The sequence below is a fragment of the Dipodomys spectabilis genome, unplaced genomic scaffold (assembly GCF_019054845.1).
Source record: "Dipodomys spectabilis isolate Male_0828 unplaced genomic scaffold, ASM1905484v1 ptg000076l, whole genome shotgun sequence".
NCBI lineage: Eukaryota > Metazoa > Chordata > Mammalia > Rodentia > Heteromyidae > Dipodomys > Dipodomys spectabilis.
In genome coordinates, this window is record NW_024870753.1 from 146424 (window position 1) to 169048 (window position 22625).

The 22625-nt window shown below is 36.5% G+C and overlaps 1 protein-coding gene across 2 annotated transcripts in view; it reads left to right on the plus strand.

The window, feature by feature from the left end:
- The window catches only part of Atm (ATM serine/threonine kinase), a 94516-nt gene that overhangs the window by 11876 nt on the left and 60015 nt on the right, over positions 1 to 22625 (plus strand). For both annotated transcript variants that reach the window (XR_006147851.1, XM_042682764.1), the window contains exons 7-23: positions 240 to 478; positions 1367 to 1530; positions 4039 to 4208; positions 4795 to 5166; positions 7635 to 7829; positions 8072 to 8167; positions 9989 to 10214; positions 15349 to 15474; positions 16325 to 16450; positions 17268 to 17357; positions 17774 to 17945; positions 18398 to 18597; positions 19888 to 19970; positions 20069 to 20224; positions 20984 to 21059; positions 21185 to 21315; positions 22170 to 22290. Coding sequence is in view for 1 of the 2 variants with exons in the window: in XM_042682764.1 (XP_042538698.1) it covers positions 240 to 478; positions 1367 to 1530; positions 4039 to 4208; positions 4795 to 5166; positions 7635 to 7829; positions 8072 to 8167; positions 9989 to 10214; positions 15349 to 15474; positions 16325 to 16450; positions 17268 to 17357; positions 17774 to 17945; positions 18398 to 18597; positions 19888 to 19970; positions 20069 to 20224; positions 20984 to 21059; positions 21185 to 21315; positions 22170 to 22290 (2743 nt within the window). In the remaining variant the exon portion in view is untranslated. The remainder of the gene's footprint in view (positions 1 to 239; positions 479 to 1366; positions 1531 to 4038; positions 4209 to 4794; positions 5167 to 7634; positions 7830 to 8071; positions 8168 to 9988; positions 10215 to 15348; positions 15475 to 16324; positions 16451 to 17267; positions 17358 to 17773; positions 17946 to 18397; positions 18598 to 19887; positions 19971 to 20068; positions 20225 to 20983; positions 21060 to 21184; positions 21316 to 22169; positions 22291 to 22625) is intronic.

Consider the following 22625-nt stretch of genomic DNA (forward strand, 5'->3'; position numbering starts at 1 on the left):
CCGTTTATAAATTATTTTTTAAATGGCAGGTTTTACAAATCAGTTTTATATATTTTTAGACAATGTTTTAGCAATAGGCAGAACTAGCAGTAGTCTCTTAAGCACCAACTGTTTGTTGTTTTATAGTGTTGCTGTGATTTTTTTTCTCAGAATGGTTTTGAATGAGACTATTGAAAAATTAGATTGTTTTCATATAGTATATTCCTATTATACCAACTTGAATTTGTTTTCTGTCACAGACAAGAAAAGAGCTCTGTAGGCTTAAATCACATCGTAGCAGCTTTTATTATCTTCCTCAAAACATTGGCTGTCAATTTTCGGATTCGAGTATGCGAATTAGGAGATGAAATTCTTCCTACCTTACTCTATATTTGGGCTCAACATCGACTTAACGATTCCTTAAAAGAAGTACTTATTGAATTATTTCAGCTTCAGATTTATATCCACCATCCAAAAGGAGCCAAAACCCATGACAAAGGTATAAAGGAAACTTTTACTGTTTTGGATTTGCTGCTTCATTGAAATATAGAAGTTTAAATATGGCAGGATTCTATCAGAGATATGACCTTTGGATTACTTTGCTTAATAATGTTATTAGTTGTCAGGATTTTTTAATGCATTTTGGAACTTGAGCCAATTATATCATGCCTTTTCTTTTGTCTAGTGCCAAGTATTGTGAGAAATATAAATAAATATCCAGTGTTGCCAGTTCCCTGTAAGAGGTTATTAATTGTGGGGCTTGAACTCAGGGCCTGAGCCTCTTTGTGCTCAAGGCTAGCACTCTAACACTTGAGCCACAGCACTACTTCTGGTCTTTAATTGGAGATAAACAGTCTTATAAGGACTTTTTTGCACAAACTGGCTACAAATCACAATCCTTAGATGTCAGCCTCCTGAGTAAGATTACAGGTGTGAGCCACTGTCGCCTGGCATGTTGGGACTTTTGAGTCAGCATTTTAAAAGTGGCATAAGATGACTAGAGTCTGTTCTGGAAAAGATTATTGGGTTGGTGAAAATAGTCACAATAAGTGAATAGATCATGCACATACTGGTTGGATGAAGTGGCGTTTTTCCTTCTTTAACAAAAAAAACCATACATGGAGGAGTTGTTCCTCCTATAAAAGAGATAACATACTAATTGTATATTCCTTAAAGAAAAAATTAGAAAAGGGCTTATGTAAGTTGGAATACATAAGGTGTTTATACCAACGATAATTACTGTGAGATGGACACTCTTTGAATGTTGTCAGAAGAGGCATTAATACTGAAAATATCAGTAATGTTGATGGCTTACACAGCTGGGTAATTTTATGGGAGTTGACAGTGCAAAGTTTGTAAATTACATTTTAATTTTTTTGGATTACAGGTGCTTATGAATCAACAAAATGGCAAAGTATCTTATACAACTTATATGATTTACTAGTGAACGAGATAAGTCATATAGGAAGCAGAGGAAAATACTCTTCAGGTTCTCGTAATATTGCTGTCAAGGAAAATTTAATTGAATTGATGGCAGATATTTGTCACCAGGTATAATAGTTGTTGCCACCTCTTGAAGTTTCCTGTTAATTTTCCTTCTGTAATTTTTAGATGTATGTTAACAATAATATATAAAATTACATGTAACTTTTTCTTTCAAAATATACATGTGTGAGCTTAGCACTGGTGGCTTAGTCCTGTAATACTAGCTACTCATGAGGTTGAGATCTGAGGATGGCAATTCAAAGCCAGCCCAGGCAGGAAAGTCCATGAGATTCTTTTTTTTTTTTTTTTTCTTTTGCTTATGTGGTGCTGAGGAATCGAACCCAGGGCCTCATGCATGCAAGGCAAGCGCTCTACCACTGAGCCACCTTCCCAGCCCTCCATGAGATTCTTATCTCTAGTTTACCACCAAAAGCTGAAAATGGAGCTGTGGCTCAAGTGGTAGAGCATTTATGTTGAGCACAAAATTTCAGGGCCAGTGCCGAGGCCTAAGTTCAAACCCCAGGACCAGCACACAAAAACAAAAACACCCCCACCTCCAATATTTGGAAATACTCTTTTTATTTAAAACTTAACTTTCTTTTTCTTACCAGATATGGGGCTTGAACTTGGGGCCTGGGCCCTGTCCTGAATGCTTTTGCTCAAGGCTAGAGCTCTGCCACTTTGAGCCACAGCTCCACTTCTGGTTTTCTGGTGGTTAATTGGAGATAAGAGTCTCATGGACTTTCCAGCCTGGGCTGGATTTGAACAGGATCCTCAGACCTCAGCTTCTTGAGTAGGTAGGATTACAGAGATGAGCTACCACAGCACCCAGCTTAAAATACAACTTTTGCACGTAAGTGCTTAATGAAAATTCATAATGAACTTTAACATTCTTAAAATATTGTTGATAAGAAATAAGATGACCCTAACTAATGTATTCTTTTTTTAACTTGAATAATACATTTATGTAGCATGAAAAATTACAAATTAATAATTATAACAGTGATTTTTAAGAATTTTTTACTTTGTTGTAAAATCATCACTGCTACCTAATATAGAGTATTTCTGTCACCAAAAGAAATGTCAGAGCTGTAGCATTCAGTCCTAATTCTCTCTTCTATTAGCCATTGGCAGCCAGTCACTGATGTACTTCTTTTTTTTCTGGGGGGGGGTGGTCTGGTTGTGGGGCCTGAACTCTGGGCCTGGGTGCTGTCCCTCAGCTCTTCAGCTCAAGGCTAGCACTCTACTACCACTTGAGCCACAGCACCACTTCCAGCTTTTATTCTTTTGGCTTATGTGGTGCTGAGGAATCGAACCCAGGGCCTCATGCATGCAAGGCAAGTGCTCTACCACTAGCCATCTTCCCAGCCCACTGATGTACTTCTAATCTTTGTGGATTTGCCTGTTTTGTTTACTTCAGATAAAATACGTGTTTTTTTTCTGTTTGGCTTCCTTCATTCAGCATAATGTTCTATCATGAATCAGCCAGTACCCAAACTTTTTATGTTGAATATTTGATTATATGGATAAACTACATTTTACTTAACTACTCATCAGATGGCCTAATCATTATGTAAAATCTTTTTTGTGAGGCTAGGAAGGTGGCTCAGTGGTAGAGTGCTTGCCTTGCATGCATGAGGCCCTGGGTTTGATTCCTTAGCACCACATAAGCAGAAAAAGCTGAAAGTGGTGCTGTGACTCAAGTGGTAGGATGCTAGCCTTCAGCTGAAGAGCTCAGGAGTGCCCAGGCCCAGATCTCAGGCCTTATGATAAAAACAAAAAACAACAACAAAAAAAAACCCACTTTTTTGTGGAATTAGAATTTTAACTCCAGGTCTTGTATTTGCTGGGGCTGGCACTCTACCACTTGAACCATGACTTCAGTCCTGCTTTTTACCAGTAAACAACAGGAGATAAGATATGGTAAGCTTTTCTGGCTAGCCTTGAACCAAATCTCAGGCTCCTGAGTGGCTAGGAATTATAGGAGTAAGACATCAGTTAAGTAAAACTTTTTCTTAATATCCTAGGTGGAAATTTCACGCATACATATTAGTAGTAATTTAAATTTAATCCCTTTGACAGTATAGGTTTTTTGTTGTTTTTTTTGGGGGGGGATCCAGTCATAGGCCTGAACTCTGGGCCTAGCCGCTGTCCCTTCAGCTCAAGGCTAGCGCTCTACCACTTGAGCCACAGCGCCACTTCTGGCTTTTTTTTTTCTGCTTATGTGGTGCTGAGGAATCGAACCCAGGGCCTCATGCATGCAAGGAAAGTGCTCTACCACTGAGCCACCTTCCCAGCCCCTGACAGTATAGATTTTTGCTTTTAGATTTCTTGGTGTGTTTCAGTAAATCTCTTCAGGAAATAAAATATTTACTTCCTAAGAATGTCATTTTTATCATTTAACATGTTTTTTACTATTATATATATATATATATATACACACACACATTTCTATAACTTAATGCTCTTGCATTGCGCATTTCTTGTATCTTCATTTCATAAGGAATTTTTTCCATGGAATGATTAGAAAACGGTTGCAGTTGAAAAAAATATAAGCTTATTTTCATTTTACAGGTTTTTAATGAAGATACCAGATCCCTGGAGATTTCTCAGTCTTATGCTGCTACACAAAGACAATCTACCGATTGCAGTATACCTTGCAAAAGAAGGAAAATAGAACTGGGTTGGGGAGTAATAAAAGATTATCTTCAGAAGTCACAAAATGATTTTGATATTGTGCCTTGGTAAGATGTTATATATTTCCTTATTTATTGGCATTTTAGTCATATTTTTCTCAGAAAACATCTAGACTAAATATTTTGACCGTATTAACTAGACTTTACCTTCTCCATTCAACCAATCTAGTGTCCAGACCCTGGATAGGTCGTTTTACACTCCTGTTATATGTTTTTTAGTATATGCTAATTGTTCAAAGAGGTTTCATTAAGGCATTTCACACATGCATATTCAGTACTTTGATTTGACCCTTCCCGTCCCCTCTTCCTCTGCTTACACTCGCTTTACCCTTCCTTTCAGTGAGATTTTGTTTTGCCATCTTCATGTACAGATTTTGGTATTCTTCCCTAGACCCCTCCCCACTTATCCCAATACTGGTTGAACTCAGCCACCTGCTTCTGAAACAGGTAGATACTCTACCAGTTGAATACATCTAGCTCTAATAACTACTTTATTTTGAAGACAGTACCAGGAAAACTAGGAAGGTGATATTTTAATTAAGATAGTATAAAGGTGTCATGTTTCTATATTTGCCTTTTTAGCTTGTTGGTGGAATTTTAAATTTTTCCATATTCATTTGTTTCCCTGTTTTAGGCTACAGATTACAACTCAGCTAATATCAAAGTATCCTGCCAGTTTACCTAACTGTGAGCTCTCTCCATTACTGTTAATCTTGTACCAGCTTCTGCCTCAACAGCGACATGGGGAGCGAACACCATATGTGTTACAATGTCTTACCCAAGTTGCATTGTGTCAAGGAAGGAAATCAAATCTAGAAAGCTCTCAAAAGTCAGAATTACTGAAACTCTGGATTAAAATTTGGTGTATTACCTTTCGTGGCATAAGTTCTGAACAAATACAAACTGAAAACTTTGGCTTACTTAGAGCTATTATTCAAGGAAGTTTAATTGAAGTTGACAGAGAATTCTGGAAGCTATTTACTGGCTCAGCCTGCAAACCTTCAAGGTAGGTTGTATATCCATTGTATCAGAATTTACGGATATATACATAGATTTTGATCATTTTCATACTTCAGTTGAACATATTAATTATATTTTAAATGCACATTTGTCCAGGAGGACTTATATGCAATAAATACATAAATGTGAATTTAATTTTTCAGAAGTAAAATTTTACTAAGGCCGTTTTTTAAAAACTTTATTGCTTTCTTTTTTTTTTTTTCTTTTTGCCATTCCTGGGGCTTGAACTCAGGGCCTGGTACTGTCTCTGAGCCTCTCTTTGCTCAAGGCTAACACTCTACCACTTGAGCCTCAGCACCACATCCGGCTTTTTCTGTTTATGTGGTATTGAGAAATTGAACCTAGGGCTTCATGCATGGTAGGCAAGCACCCTACCACTAAGCCATACTCCCAGCCCTGTTTATTGTTATTATAAAGATGATTACCGAGGGGTTACAGTTACATAAATCAGGTAAAGAGTGCATTTATTTTTGGATAATATCATTTCTTCTCTCACTCCCAATTTTTCTCTCCCATCCTCATCAACAAGTTGTATAGTTCATATTGTCTAGTGAGTGTCACAGGTGCATTTGTTTACCCATTTGTCACTCTATTTCTGTGCCTCCTCTTACACATTCAAAGCAAGACAAAATGAAAAAACAAAAACAGCAACAAAAAACTCTTGTTTCTATTTCCTGGAGTTCATTTCAATAAATATTATATGAGATACACATAGGCAATGCACCGGTCGTGGGGCCTGAACTCTGGGCCTGGGCACTGTCCCTCAGCTCTTCAGCTCAAGGCTAGCGCTCTACCACTTGAGCCACAGCGCCACTTCTGGCTTTTTTCTTTTTGCTTATGTGGTGCTGAGGAATCGAACCCAGGGCCTCAGGCATATAAGGCAAGTGCTCTACCACTGAGCCAACTTCCCAGCCCCTAAAAGATTAATTTCTTACCTGTACAATAACAATGTAAATAAAATGTATTTATAAACTTTATTTTTATAGACTGAATGCTATTATTATGACCCTTCCCTCATACCTCCACCACTGGTGAAATCAGTAATTTTATTCTATTTTATTTAAAAAAAATTTTTTTTTTGTCCGTTACCAGGTTTGAACTCAGTATCAGTGTGCTGTCCCTGAGCTCTTTTGCTCAAGGCTAGTGCTCTACTACTTTCAGCCATAGCTCCACTTCTGGTTTTCTAGTAGTTAACTAAAGGTAAGAGTCTCATGGGGACTTTTTTGCCCAGGATGGCTTCAAATCACAGTCCTCAGATCTCAGTATCCTGAGCAGCTAAGATTACAGGCGTGAGCCACCAGCACCCATCTTGATTTTATTTTTAAAATGTTATTGTAAAGGTGATGTATAGCTGGAAGCTGGTGGCTCACGCCTATAATCCTAGCTACTCAGGAGGCTGAGGTCTGAGGATCGGGATTCAAAGCCAGCCTGGACTAGAAAGTCTATGACACCCTTATCTCCAGTTAACTACCAGAAAATCGGAAGTGGCGATGTGGCTCAAGTAGTAGAACACTTGCCTTGAGTTGAAGAACTCAGGGACAATGCTTAGGCCAAGTTCAAGACCCACAACTAGAAAATAAAATAAAGGTGATGTACAGAAGGGCTACAGTTATATAAGTTGAGTAATGAATATATTTCTTTTTTTGACAGTATCCCCTTGCATATTATTATTATAAGATTTTCTTTCCCAATATTGGGGTTTGAACCAGGCACCTGTGGTTCATGCATGTAATTTTTGCTACTTAGGAGGCTGAAATCGGAGGATTGAGGTTCAAACCCAGCGCAGGCAGAAAAGTCTGTGAGACTCTTATCTCCATTTAACCACCAGAAAACCGGAAGTGGCACTGTGGCTCAAGTGGTAGAGTGCTTGCCTTGAGCTGAAGAGCTCAGAGACAGTGCCCAAGCCCAGAATTCAAGACCCATGATTGACAACCCCCTCCCCCAAAAAATATTGGGGTTTGAACAAAGAACCTTGGCTTGCTGTCAGGCTTTCCACCCTTGAGCCATGCCCCTAGCCCTACAAGAGAATTTATTTTTGCCAGTCCTGAGACTTGAGGGCCTGGGCCCTCTCCCTAGGTCTCTTTGTGCTCAGGTCTAGTCTCTACTACTTGAGCCACAGCACTGCTTCTGGCTTTTTCAGAGAAATTTATTGGAGGTAGGAGTCTTGGGGACTTTTCTGCCCAGATTAGCTTCAAACCTCAGTCCTCAGATATCAGCCTCCTGAGTAGCTAGGATTATAGGCATGAGCCACTGGAGCCTAACTCCTACAAGAGAACTTTTAACTAAGAATCTTCTCTAGTGTAAAACAGTCTTATTTTTTTTAACTATACTCTTTTACAGGTTTGTTATCTAGATGTTTGTGTGTAGCACTGCCATAAGCATTGCAGGCAAAGGGATAAGCTTGTCCGCATCTCAGAGAACTTACCTTAACCAATGTCTTCTGTTTCTTCATAGTCCTGCAGTGTGCTGTTTGACCTTGGCACTGGCTGTCTGTGTGGTTCCGGAAACAGCAAAAATAGGAACAGAGCAGAATGTATATGAAGTTAATAAGAACTTTTCTTTAAAGGAATCAATTATGAGATGGCTTTTATTCTATCAGTTAGAGGATGACATTGAATACAGCACAGTGCTGCCTCCAATTCTTCAGAGGTAATTTCACTTTATCCATTGTATTGATGGGGTTTTTTTTTTTGTTAGTTTCATTTTGTAAGATTTCCTCTACTTACTGGAAACTAGTAGAATTTATAATGATACTGCCAAATTTTCCAGGATGAGCCCTAATGAAGTAAATATTCTTGTTTTATTGCATAGGTATAGGTATACATGGATATTAAGGGATTCTTTTTAATGCCTTAGAGTCTTTTAAGTGAAACTTTTATTTTTCTTTATAGTAAGCTTCCTCATCTCATGCTGGAGAAAATTCTTGTGAGTCTCACCATGAAAAACTGTAAAGCTGCAATGAACTTTTTCCAAAGTGTGCCAGAATGGTATGTTATCTAATAGCATTCTGTAATATTTTAAGATACAGCTTTAGTTGCAAAGACATTTTTGGTAGAATAATTTGGTCTTAATTAAGAGCTAATTTGGAGAGAATGAGGGAGGGGGTGACACTGTTCAAAAGGAAATGTACTCATTACCTGACTTACATAACTGTGACCCTTACATCACCCTTACAATAATTTTTTTTAATTATGTGTGTGTGTGTGTGTGTGTGTGTGTGTGTGTGTGTGTGTGTGTGTGTGTGCTGGGAATGTGGCTCAGTGGTAGAGTGCTTGCCTAGCATGCAAGCCCCAGGTTCTATTCCTCAGTACCACATAAACAGAAAAAGCCAGAAGTGATGCTGTGGCTCAAGTGACAGAGTGCTAGCCTTGTGCAAAAGAAGCTCAGGGACAGTCAGGAACAGTGCTCAGGCCCCATTCCTGGCCAAAAAAAAAAAAGAACTAATTTGGCTAAGTAAAAACATCATCAAGTGTAAGGCTTCTTGTAAATAAGGATGCATGTAAATAAGCAATTATAATCGGTGTCCTATAACTTTAGATAGAAGCTATTACTTTTTTAATGGTATGTAATGTAATATGCCAAATGTCAGTACAAACAATTTGAATGATTCTTATGGGAACTTAGGAATGTTAAGCTTATGTGAAATGATTTAGGAGTGGTCCATTTTTATGCATGAGGTAAAATTTTTTTAGTTTTAAAAAATAATAGTGGGGGGGGGATTGAGGAGGGGAAGGAGAGATGGGAAGGGATGGTAAGGGGAAACAAAGGAGGAGGCAACAATGCTTGATAAGAAATGTACTCATTACTTTGCCCATGTAATTGTAACCCCTCTGTACAGTATTTTCACAAATCAAAAAGAAAGAGAGAGAGAGAAAGAAAAAAATTTGACAAAAAAATAAAAGCCATTGAATTAACAAAAAATAATGATAATTGGGCACAGTGACACATGCCAGCACTTGAGAGGCCTAGAGACAGGAGGATTATTTATTTCAGGAGCTTGAGATTAACTTAGACAAATGTAATGACCCTCTGTCTCAAAGTAAAACAATCTGTGAACATCCAGGTATGGTGGCACATACCTATAATCCCAGATACTTGGGACGTGGAGATTGTGGTCAGAGGCTAGCCTTGGCAAAAAAATTAGTGAAACTCCAGCTCAAGAATCCAGGTTTGGTGGCTTACACTTATATAATTTCAGCTAGGAGTATATACAGGAAGATTGTGGTTCACAGACAACCCTGGATCAAAAGTAATAAGTAAAGCAAAAAATGGGTTGGGAGTGTGACTCAAATGGTAGAGCACCTGCCTAGTAATCAAGAGGTCCTGAGTTCAAATCTAAGCGCTGCAAGGGGAAAAAAAAGAAAATGTAAAACTTTAGTTCTAGTTGATTGACTTAGAGACTTATGTCTGTCACTGTGTTGAAGATATCTCAGGAACACAGATTCTTAATCTGTACCACAAGGTCAAAAAATGAAAGAAAATAAATTTTGGAAAAATTGCAGATGAAAAAATTGTTTTCAGGTAGTTATTTTCAGCATTTATATCTAGTGTTACTATGTTCTTTTAAAATACATTCCTGATTTTGCCTTTGAAATTCTGTGTTTTGTCTGTTAGTAACTTGCTACTGAATAGTGAAATTTTATAAAAGTACGTATAGATTCCTAGAGAAACAGAATAATCCATTTCTTATGTAAGCAGACTTTGAATGAAGAAAATGCTTGATGTTTTTATGCAATGTGTTTCTATTATGGGGAGGTATGTAATATGAGTTAGTTTGGCTATAAATCAAACATGTCCCTTTCTTGAAGTGAAAATCACCACAAAGATAATGAAGAGCCTTCATTCTCAGAAGTAGAAGAACTATTTCTTCAGACAACGTTTGACAAAATGGATTTTCTAACCATTGTGAAAGAATGTGCTGTAGAGAAGTATCAATCTAGTATTGGCCTTTCTGTCCATTCAAATCTCAAGGAATCATTGGATAACTGTCTTCTGAAATTATCGGAACAGCTTCTCAATAATTACTCATCTGAGGTGAGATTTGTTTTAAAAAGTAAAGCTTGTATATTTGATTCAACTTCAATTTGTGAGGTAGGAGAAATGGGGACATGAATGGCACCCAAAAGTAGTGATAGTCTTGGTTTTAAAAGCAAATTGCCAAGCATGTCAAAAAATTAGGGAAAGCAGCATGGACAAGGAAAAACTGAAGACTGATTTTGAGTATGTCAGTTGTTCAGGAGTCTTGATAGACATCAAAAAATTCTTTGAGTAGGGTAATAGAGAATAGTAAAGTTTGAAGCATAAATGAGTTACATGATGAAATGAACCTCTCAGTACAAAAGCAGAAGATACTATAATAAGAGGAAGCAAACATTTTAAACCATCTGGTAGATTTTGGTGGCATTTGAAATGAAAGGGAATAATTTAAAAGGTCAGAGTGGCTGAATTATTATCTATTCCAAGCAATAGTATACAAGGGGTTAGGATTCCTCCTCACACTAGATCCTTACCACCATTTGTTATGTTGTTGTTGTTGTTGTTGTAATACTGTGGTTGAACTAAGGGCCTCACTTTTGCTAAGCAAATACTCTTCTCTTGAACCACTCCTAGTCCCTTTATACATTATTTTAAAAATAAGGTCTCACTTGATGTCTGTGTCAACTTGCACTGTGATCCTCCTATTTGTGCATCCCTTTGTTGACAGGTATATGCCACTGTACTTTGCCCATAAGTAGGGATGACAAGTGTTTGCTACCATTCCTAGCCACTGAGATTAAAATTGAGTTTCTTGAACTTTTATACCTGGAATGGCCTCCCCAAGTAGATAGGATTGCAGGATTGAGCCTGTAATCTTAAATTGCTTGATGATAGTAGTTCATACTAAGGAGAGATTGAATCTCAATGATATTTTATTTCTGTTTCCTTTATGGCTGAGAATTATGAAGACTTGTTCATGTGTTTATTGGCCATTTGCACTTCTTTTGGAAACGTTTTATTTACCAATTACTGATTGGGTTATTTGGGTTTTTTAGATACTGCAGCTTAATCTGTTAGCTCTTTATATTCTGTGTGTGTGTGTGTGTGTGTGTGCATGTGCGTGTGCATGCATATCTTGTTTAATAAAAAGCTGAGACTATTTTGTTCCATATTGTTGCTTGTTTTTTGTTTGTTTTTTTTTTTTTTTGCCAGTCTTGGGGCTTGTACTCAGGGTCTGGGCACTGTTCCCGAACTTCTTTTGCACAGGGCTGGAACTATAGCACTTGAGCCACTGCACTACTTTCTGGCTTTTTGTGCTTATGTGGAACTGAGGAGTCAAACCCAGGGCTTCATGCATGCCAGGCAAGCACTCTACCACTAAGCCACATTCCCAGCCCCTGTTGCTTGTATCTTTACTCTTATAACTAACTGCTTGCTTTGAAGTGCAGAGCTGAAGCAATCCTGTTTGTTAATTCTTACTCTTACTAAGAGTCTTACTCAGGGCTGGGAAGGTGGCTCAGTGGTAGAGCACTTGCCTTGCATGCATGAGACCCTGGGTTTCGATTCCTTAGCACCACATAAGCAAAAAAGAAAAAAGCCAGAAGTGGTGCTGTGGCTCAGGTGGTAGAGCACTAGCCTTGAGCTGAAGAGCTAAGGGACAGCACCCATGCCCAGAGTTCAGGCCCCATGACTGGACCCCCAAAACAAAAAAAAGAGTCTTACTCAGAAAGTTGTTTCATATACTTTGAAGTTTTCCCTATATCACCTTGTACGAGTTTCAAGTCTTACATTAATATCTTTGATTCATTTACCTTGATTTGTGGATATCCAGGTTTCCTAGTACCATTTTTCAGAAAAATCAGTCTATTTTCCAATGTATTTGAGCACTTTTATCAAGCTGCTTAGCTCTGGCTGCTTAGCTGTAACTGCTTGAGTTGATTTCTGCGTTCTCCATTCCTTAGTCTGTGTTTCTAATTTTGTGCCAGTATAATGCTATTTTTGTTACTGTGACTCAGTGGTGTAATTTGAATACCCCCAATTTTGCACAGAATTACTTTTCTATTCAGAGTCTATTTTTCCATATGAATTGCCATATAAATTTTTGAATGGATTTTCTATGTCTGTGAAGAATGTCATTGAGATTTTGATAAGGATTGAATTGCATCTGCAGTTCACCTTCGATAACTTAGTATTTCCACAGTATTTTGCCAATCCATGAATGTGGGAGACCTTTCTATCATTTAGTGGCTTCTTCAATTTATTTATTTTTTATAGTTTTTATTGTCTTACCCTTTGTTAATTTAACTTATTCCTGGGTGTGTGTGTTTGTGTGTGTGTGTGTGTATTTGTACTAGGGGTGGGGGCTGTTCCCAGGCTGCCTGATTCCTGTGTGTGTGTGTGTGTGTGTGTGTGTGTGTACTAGGGGATTCCTGGGTGTGTGTGTGTATTTGTACTAGGGGTGGGGGCTGTTCCCAGGCTGCCTGACTTAGGATTGTTCCAGGCTGCCTGATTCCTCTGTGTGTGTGTGTGTGTGTGTGTGTGTGTGTGTGTGTGTGTGTGTGTGTGTGTGTGTGTGTGTGTGTGTGTGTGTGTGTGTGTGTACTAGGGGATTCCTGGGTGTGTGTGTGTATTTGTACTAGGGGTGGGGGCTGTTCCCAGGCTGCCTGACTTAGGATTGTTCCAGGCTGCCTGATTCGTGTGTGTGTGTGTGTGTGTGTGTGTGTGTGTGTGTGTGTGTGTGTGTGTGTGTGTGTGTGTGTGTGTGTACTAGAGGATTCCTGGGTGTGTGTGTGTATTTGTACTAGGGGTGGGGGCTGTTCCCAGGCTGCCTGACTTAGGATTGTTCCTTGTTTTCAGTTGTCATTAAAGCTTAGGTCTCCTCTCTAGCTGGCACCAGCTTTATAGTTCACTGGGAAATGGGGAGCAGCAAAACTAGTTTCTTCCTAGTGCTGCCTATCACATAGGAGTCATTGTCATACTAAGTCCCCTCACCAAATTCAAGAACTGTGTTTTTTCCTGTGCCTAGAACAGCCAGTCTCTCACTTGGGTCACCTGGCTTACATAGTGGTTATGATTTGGTTTTCTACTTCACTATTTCTCCATGGCTTGCAGTTGTACTGTGAGCTCTTTTGTGATTTCTAATACTGTCTTTGGAATAAAGTCACATGGAGAAAAGTTTCTTTCCTCTATCTTACGTGGAATCCACATGTTAAAATTCTTACTACACAATCCTCTTATATAATCTCAGTCATAACAATTTTTAGCTTTTAAGTTCCATAGTATTTAATATTTCAAATTTTAATGCCACTCAGTATGTTTCTTACTTTTACCATGGATATTTAAGGATTTCTTATATATTTATTTTTGTGCTGGTCCTGGGGTCTGGGTACTGTTCCATTAGCTTTTTTCACTGGAGCCCACAGCTCCACTTCTGGCTTTTGGATGGGTAAATTGGAGATAAGAGTTTCACAGATTTTTCCTGCCTTGGAGTGGCTTTGAAACATGATCTTCTCCAGCCCCCTGAGCTATTAGGATTACAAACTTGAGCCACTAATGCCCAGCCTTAATGATTTTTAAATATACAAATATCTTAAAGTTGGCCATAATTCTCTTAAAAGGCTAATATATATATATATATATATATATATATATATATATATATATACCCATACACATATATAGATATGCACACATACATATATACATATGCATATATGTATATATATATATTTTATTAACTAGTTTTTATTTCCTTCCCGATGCCTTGTTAGATAGTTAATGTTGAATAAATAATCCTGCAAACTAATCACAGAAGTGAATTCAGTAGCCAAAGAAAATGAACCAAGCAACCATTAAGGGGCAGTGTGTTTTGTCCTGTTTTGTCCATCATACCTTAATTACTAACATTTTCTGTCATAATTATATTTACTTTTATTCAAAATTTAGTTTTTTTAATTTTACCTTAGAATGCCATTTTGTATTATACCAAAACAAATAAAAAACAAAATTTTTTTTCTCTGTGTAATCCTTACAAATTCTTTAATAGTCTACATAATTGTTTTAAGAGTACTGACTAGCAAAAAATGCTTTCTTGGAAGAGGTGCTGTGGACTCAAGTGGTAGAGTGCTAGCCTTAAGCTGAAGAGCTGAGGGACAGTGCCCAGGCCCAGAGTTCAAACCACACGACAAAAAAATAAAAGTGCTTTCTACTCATATTTGGAGTCTAAAATGATGACTAAGTTACGGTTCTTGTCCTTCATAAGTTCAAAATGTCCCTGTAGTGTTTATATGAATTGAATTTCTACTTCTGTTCTAAGATTTACAGACATTCATTTACCTGTCAACGTTTTCTTTGATCCTTCCTTATATACTTAAATTCTTGTGCTACTTTAAAAGGATATATCCTACTTGGCTATTAGAATATACTTTTGCCAATTTTCATGGGAATACTGCTTATCATAATTCTATAGTGATCTCTTAGGTAATTTCCCCCCCACCATACTTTAAGTTTCTTTTTCAAATCGGAGATGCATCTTTGATATGATGTATTGAGGGACTTAGTATCTCTCTAAAATACCTTCCATTATGAGAAATAGACGATTATGAGAAAATAGACAAGCTTCAAAGGAGAGATATACTGCAGTATATCTGAGCAATGCTGTTTAAAAGGGTGAAGATCATGAGAGACAGAAACTGAGATGCTGTGCCAGGCTTAACAGATTGGAAGGCATAAAGCCTGACAACTAGACACACTGGTACCCTAGAAAGAAAAGATAAGTAGTATAACTAGTTAACTATTCATCTAGACATACCTTAGTATGGCATAGCTGTTATATTTCTGATTTTAATAATTGAACTATAGAAATTTAGAATGTTGATCTTACAGAAATCTTGGTAAACTCTATATGGAAACTCTGCATTCTATTTTGGTAACCTGTCTTCAAGTCTAATGACATTTTAGTAAAAAAAAGTCACTAATCTTAGGTTCAGGAAGATTGGTAAAACATATGATTCATTTCATTAATATTGTTAAGACAATGTTTTAGGTGTCCTTAAAGACCTTTAATGTTCTTCCACCTTTAACTTGGTTGATTAAACTTTTGTTTCTTAATAAGTACATGAATTTATTATAAAAGATAATTTTAGAATACTCAGAATTGCTTATAAAATGAATTTTTTATTTGTGGTTTAAGGTCACAAATTCAGAAACACTTGTACGATGCTCAGGCCTTTTGGTGGGTGTTCTTGGCTGCTATTGTTATGCGGGTGTAATAACTGAAGTAGAAGCATGCACATCAGAATTATTCCAGAAGGCCAAGGTAGGACAATTTATGCTAATATTATTTTAGACAAATTTGGATGAAATAATATTCCTGGGAGTATTGTTACATAAAACAGAATGTTACTAATCTGAAAAAACAGAATTCAAAATTCAAAACCTAGAAACTTCTTGAATGCCAGTAGTGATGCCACATCTGACCTCATGTGATAGGGTGGGCATAGTATAGGAATACAACACAACACACATGAAACACTTGTCTATAGGTTACTTTTTTTTTGGGTCTGGTCATGGGGTCTGAACTCTGGGCCTGGGCGCTGTCCCTCAGCTCTTCAGCTCAAGGCTAGCACTCTACCATTTGAGCCACAGCGCCACTTCCGGCCTTTTTTTTTCTGCTTATGTGGTGCTGAGGAATCGAACCCAGGGCCTCATGCATGCAAGGCAAGTGCTCTACCACTGAGCCACCTTCCCAGCCCTATAGATTACTTTTAAGCCATGTATATATGAAACAACTGAATTTTGTATTTAGAGGTAGATCCCTTATTTCTGTGTCTAAAGTGGTTCATCCTAATGAATCCTGGATGTATTAATCAAGTAGGCTTTCAGCTTAAAACCTTTTCATTGCTTTATACTCTGCAAAGTGAAGTAGGTATAATTTTTGTATTTTGGGTGTTTTGGGTTTTTTTTGGACAGTGTCTAGCTATATAGGAGCTTCGAATTTGAGATCTTTCTGCCTTGTCTTCCCGTTCAGTATTTACATGTGTACCACCATGCCTCACTCAGATTCGTTCATAATTTGTAATTTTATTGTATGACAACATCTGGAAACACTTACTTTTGGCTTTAAAGTGAATCTTTATTTGGAATTTTATTTCTTTTTTTCTGAATAGTCTTTAATGCAGTGTTCAGGAGAATGTATCTCCCTGTTTAAAAATAAGACAAATGAGGAATCTAGAATTGGTTCACTGAGAAATATGATGCAGCTATGTACAAGTTGCATGTATAACCATAACAAGGTAAGGTGTCTTCTCATTTGATAGTCCAGTCTCTTTATGGAGTAGATGATGTGGTGGTGGTGATGTTGATTGATTGATGGATTGAAAAACTGATTTAAAGTTAAATTGAGTGAAAAAGAATAGTTATCTGAGTTTCTTATGAAACTAATTTCATCATTTTATTATCTTCCCACTTTCTAACGCAGCTATATACTTTTTCCTAATTTTTACTCATTTAATAAGTTGTTACCTAGTTTACGATGTACATACCATTGTACCAGGGCTAGTGAGTGCAATGAGGAAAAATTACTCTATGAACACTAGTTTCTTTTACTTAAATCATCTTATGTAACGTGATAGAATGAGTGGTGCTGTCTATAATCTTTGATTTGATTTGGACAGGCTTGTGTTGCAGTTGAGGCAGGCTGGATATTGGTAATAATCAAAAAGCTCTTTGAATATTGATATTAAGTATATAATCATAAATATTAAGTACATAAATCAGTATTTTTGGCATCTATTTTGGGTTTTGTGATGTGTTTTCCTTTGTTTTGATATAAATGGGGAAACTAGTAAACTAATATACAACTGCTGTTTAATATATTTAGGACTAGTAGGCAATATTTTAATATTGCTTTAGATGATATTTTAATATTAAGCAAAATGAAAGACATGTGTGATATCAGTACTCTAATAGATTATTATGCTTGAAATAACTTATATTTTGTTCCTAATAGTGAACGCTATCATTTTATTCAATATACAGAAAATACTATCATCCCTAAGAATACTTGTTTATTTTTATTGTTTATTGCTTATCTTTTTGTCTTTATTACAGCAAAATGCAAATAAGATTGCATCTGGCTTTTTCCTACGATTACTTACATCAAAGCTGATGAATGACATTGCAGATATTTGTAAAAGTTTAGTAAGTATGCTTCCTGTGTTGTTATATTTCATTCATTCTGCTGCCTCCTCCTCACAAGTAAATTGGACTGCAGGCACACCCAGCTTAAATTTCACTTTTTGAAGGGATTTTGTCATTATCTTATAATAACTTATTTTTTCGCCTGCTTCATAAATTTGGGCATTATAAAGTTCATCTAGAATTTTTTCTTTATTATATATTAACAAAGTTATATCTATGTACTTATGTGGCTCAAAGAGATGTTGTAATGTCTAAGAATAATATGGAATTATTGTAAGAAATACAATATTTATACGTATTACAGTTCATATATCTGTTTTTCTGTGAGTTGCTGACTTAGGTGACAACATTTAATTACAGCATTCTTCTGAAAGAGGCTAAATTGAATAAAAACACCTTTTATCTCCTCTTTGAAGGCATCCTTAATGAAAAAGCCAGTTGACTATGGAGAGATAGAGTCAATAGAAGATGGTACTTGTGACCATCTAAGGGAGGTAAATGATCCTTCATCCATGGATCTCTTTAGTGATTGCCCTGCTGCTGATGTGAGTGATTCCACTGAGTGTGGGGAGAGCCAGAGCACCATTGGTAAGTATCTACTTTCTGCTTGGGATTCGTTACCTCTTTTAATTTTTTTTAATCAATTAATTGTAAAGAGGTATTTTATTACAATATTTACATGCATTCATGTAATGTATTTGGATCACATTCACCTTACCTTGTTAATTCTCCTCCTGTTCTCCTTTAACAGTTTTCTTTTAACTCTTTAATTTGCTATTGTCAGTAACCTCATTGATACCACTTGTGTGCTAATTTCACTTTCCCTTAGTATAGTCTATTCATATAGTTCCTTTCACTTTAAATTTCTCAGATTTTTAATTGAATTTACTAGTTTCCTATTTGAGTCTGCACAGGAGTAATTTTAAAGAAGTAAAACATAAATGAGTATTAAGACAGTAGGAAACAGGACAGATGTTTGAGTTTGCAGTGTATGGGACTGTTGTGCCCCTCAGTTGTTAATGAATGCTTTTTATTTTTAGGTGCCATGAGTCCTTTAGCTGAAGAATATCTGTCAAAGCAAGATCTACTTCTTTTAGACATGCTCAGGTTCTTGTGCATGTGTGTAACTGTGCCTCAGACAAATACTGTGTCATTTAGGGCTGCTGATATTCGGAGAAAATTGTTATTGTTGCTTGATTCTAGCATACTGGATCTTGCTAAATCCCTCCACTTGCACGTGGTAAGTCAAACAAAGCAGCTCTTTGATGCTTTCTAAATGTAATAGCCTTACGTGTAAGAATCAGAATCACACGGTGCCTTTGAAGCCTTGAAATAAATTGAATTGAGAAATGAATCTTGGACTACTTATATATATACAGATATAATTAGATATAGATGTTTGTGTATACTTACAAATATAAGTATACACAAACATACACGCTTATACATACATACATATGTATATACATACACATGTTTTTAAGATGAGGTCTTGCTATTTTGTCTAGGCTGACCTTAAACTTCTAGTATGAAGCTGTCTTCCTGGGATATTTATAGGCATGTGCTTAGCATTTTTTTCCCCTTTGAATATACTGTGAAAAAAATTTAGCTAGATGCTGAAACATTTAAACTTAGATGTTACTTCCAGCTAATGGGGAAACGCTCTGATAATTTCATAGTTTAGCTAGAAAATGAGTTGACAACTGTCAAAAACTGGTTGCCACTGGGTGCTGGTGGGTTACGCTTATAATCCTAGCTACTCAGGAGGCTAAGATCTGACAATCATGGTTCAAAGCCAGCCTGGGCAGTAAAGTCCATGTGACTCTGATCTCCAGTAAACCACCAGAAAACTAGAAGTGGTGCTGTGGCTCAAGTGGTAGAGCACTAGCCTTGAGCTGAAGAGCTGAGGGACAGTGCCCAGGCAAAGAGTTCAAGCCCCACGACCGACAACAACAACAAAAAACAAAACCTGGTTGCCTAGTTGTAACCAACACCATTGTAACGGGGCACAGCCCTGTGTATCTGCCAGTGTCATTACCATGTTGTTTTCTAAGAAAATGGGTGAAAGCATTTGAGTTCTTCTCTGCCCATGATCATTTCTGCTTCCTAAAATTCATTAATATAATAGTTTTTGGTCATTTAGTTCTTATATCCCGAATTATTTTGGGAGGATAGGGACCTAATATAGGCTATGATTCTTTATCTTAACTGCAATAATGATGATAATAGCTATTTATTGCAAGAGATTTATTTTCTCTAATCCTCCCAATTATCTGACCAATTAAGTGATACCTAACCATTTTACTGGAGAGAGCACTGAGAACCAGGTGATATATGGCTGGTCTTTTAATTACACAAGGCTGTTGTGAGGGGATTTTAAACCAATTGTATTTAACTTCCAAGGCATTTTTAAAAATTATATACCTTCTTTAAAAATCTGTACCTTCTTATGTACGTGTGCATGAGCTTATGTTTATATATGTAAAGTAAATGGTCTATGAATAAAGGTGATATTTCTCTCCCATCTCAGTACTTGGTGCTTTTAAAGGGGCTTCCTGGAAAAGAATGTCCTTTGCCCATGGAAGATGTTGTTGAGCTTCTGAAACCACTATCGTAAGAAATTAAAACCATATGTTACATTCAGTTTAAGTTTACAGTTTATGAGTTGTTGTCTTCTGCTAAACTTACAAGGCTAAACTTTCCCACCATAGGCTTGTGTGTTCTTTATATCGTCGAGACCAAGATGTTTGTACAACAATTTTAAACCATGCCCTTCATGTAGTGACAAACCTAGATCAAGGCAGTGTGGACACTGAGAGCACAAGGGACGCACAAGGACAGTTCCTCACAGTGATTGGTGCATTTTGGTAGGTAACAGTAGTCTACCTTTTGGAGTGTTTGTTTCTTTTGCTGCCTCTGAATACAAATGCAAATTTTGCATTCTACATAAGTGATTTCTTCTGATTCTTCTAGGTAACTCTTGTTCATTTTAGCTAGAGAAGAAAGTAATGTGTTTCCCTTCTTGTTAGAAAAACTCCATTGTTTTTCCTTAGGCTTCACTTTCTTATTTTAGTATATTTTTCTGCAAATTTTGAATCATTTAATAGTGTGGCAATATGGCAAATAAAGTCCAACAAAAATATATCAGATGAATTCTTGCTTGTTCTAGCATTGTCACAGTGTTATCCATATTGTCATCCTCTTAACACCTGATACTTACAGAAGAAAAAAAAATACATAAATATATTATATATATATATATGAAATTTAGAGCTCTCATACTATTTGATAAGGATTTGAAAGTCAATATAGAATGTGTTTTTGAAACCTTTCATAGAACAACCAAACATTAAAAAAAATTCTTTTTAAAATAAGTTTGTGATTTTCTGCAATATGACAGCTACAAATAGAGGCATAATTGTTAAAACTAATAACATTATCATGAGCTTGTTTCATTTAGCTTGAATTTTGGAAGAGTGGAATTTATTGGCATGTTTCACATAAGGAGAACTCATTTAGTATGGAAAGAAGTTTTGCAAACAACCCATTAAAAACATATATAGTTATTCTTTTGACTGTTTTTATTGGAATGAATATTTTACATTGAAAATCTCACTTGATTTCAGGCATCTAACAAAGGACAAGAAATGTTCATCCTCTGTAAGAATGGCTTTAGTAAAATGCCTTAAAACGCTGCTTGAGGTAAGTTGTTCCATATTATTAGTAAGGTTTCTATTGATAATTCAAAACAATTTTTATTTCTGCTTGGGAATGAGTGACTTTTCTGGCAATGTTTCATATTTAACCTCGCATATCTTTCTCTATAGGCCGATCCCTATTCAAAATGGGCTGTTCTTAATGTGATGGGAGAAGACTTTCCTGTAAATGAAGTGTTTCCACAATTTCTTGCTGATGATCACCACCAAGTTCGTATGTTGGCTGCAGGGTCAATCAATAGGTAATGAGTTAGGTTTTCATGAAGTGTTTCTAATTCTGCATGTTTTTAATGTCTAGCACAGTTAAAATGTCCATGAAGTAATAATTGGGAAAATAAATTAATGTATTTGAAGAAGAGATTGCATGCTGCTTTACAACATAAAAGCTGAAAATCATTTGTGTAATTTTGCTATTTAGATGTAAGTGAGTTATAATAGAAGATCCCACAAAGAAATTGTGCCAGCACTCATATAAATATGAATGTCAAAGCCGGGTGCTGGTGGCTCACGCCTGTAATGCTAGCAACTCAGGATGCTGAGATCTGAGGATCGTGGTTCAAAGCCAGCCAGGGCAGGAAAGTCTGTGAGACTCTTACTCCAATAAACCACCAGAAAAGCAGAAGTGGCACTGTGGCTAAAGTGGTAGATTGCTCGCCTTGAGCAGAAAAGCCCAGGCTCAGAGTTCAAGCCCCACGACCGACAGAAATTAAAAAAAAGAATGTTAGAAGCTGTCAAGATACCAAGATACTCACTTTTGGGGTAAATATTACAGTACATTGACAGGAATTTTTGGCCTTTTCTGATCAGTGTGTGACAAGAGGACAGTTTAGCTTTTCTGGCAGATTGATTTCAGTGTGTTTCAAGAGCATTAGAGGTCATTTGATATTGTCTTCACTTACAGGAGAAAAGAGATTATATATTCAGGACCTTAATAAATAGGTAGTCTGAACCTGCTTAAAATTTCATTAGTCTTGATCAGGGAAAGAGCTAGTATGTTTGCCTTGCAGTATAGTTTATTTTTGTTCTATAATATGCTTAGGAAAGAGAATCTGAATTTTCAAAAACTGATTTTTTTTTTTTTTTTTTTTGTCTTAAGATTATTCCAGGACATGAGTCAAGGGGATTGTTCCAAGTCATTGAAAGCACTTCCTCTGAGGCTTCAACAAAAAGCTTTTGAAAATGCATACTTGAAAGCTCAGGAAGGAGTGAGAGAAATGGTAATTTTACTATCACATATTTGCTACTATCACATGCTTTCTATGAATATATATAGCTTTAGCAAGTTCAGCATAAGACAATTTGTATCCAGCACATTATAATATAAAACTAGTTTAAAGCAACTTAGGAATTGCATACAATTGGTTTATATGAAGGTCGAGGTGGACCAAATAGTAGCTATTTCTTTTGGTTCAATATATGTGTAATGTTTTTGTACAGAAAAACCAAATTTAACTGAGGTTTTATGAGAGTTTAATTTGTTTCCTTTTTTATTTAAATCTTTTCTGTAAGATCTGGTGAAAACTCATTAAGTAAACAGGTGACAATAGGTAAA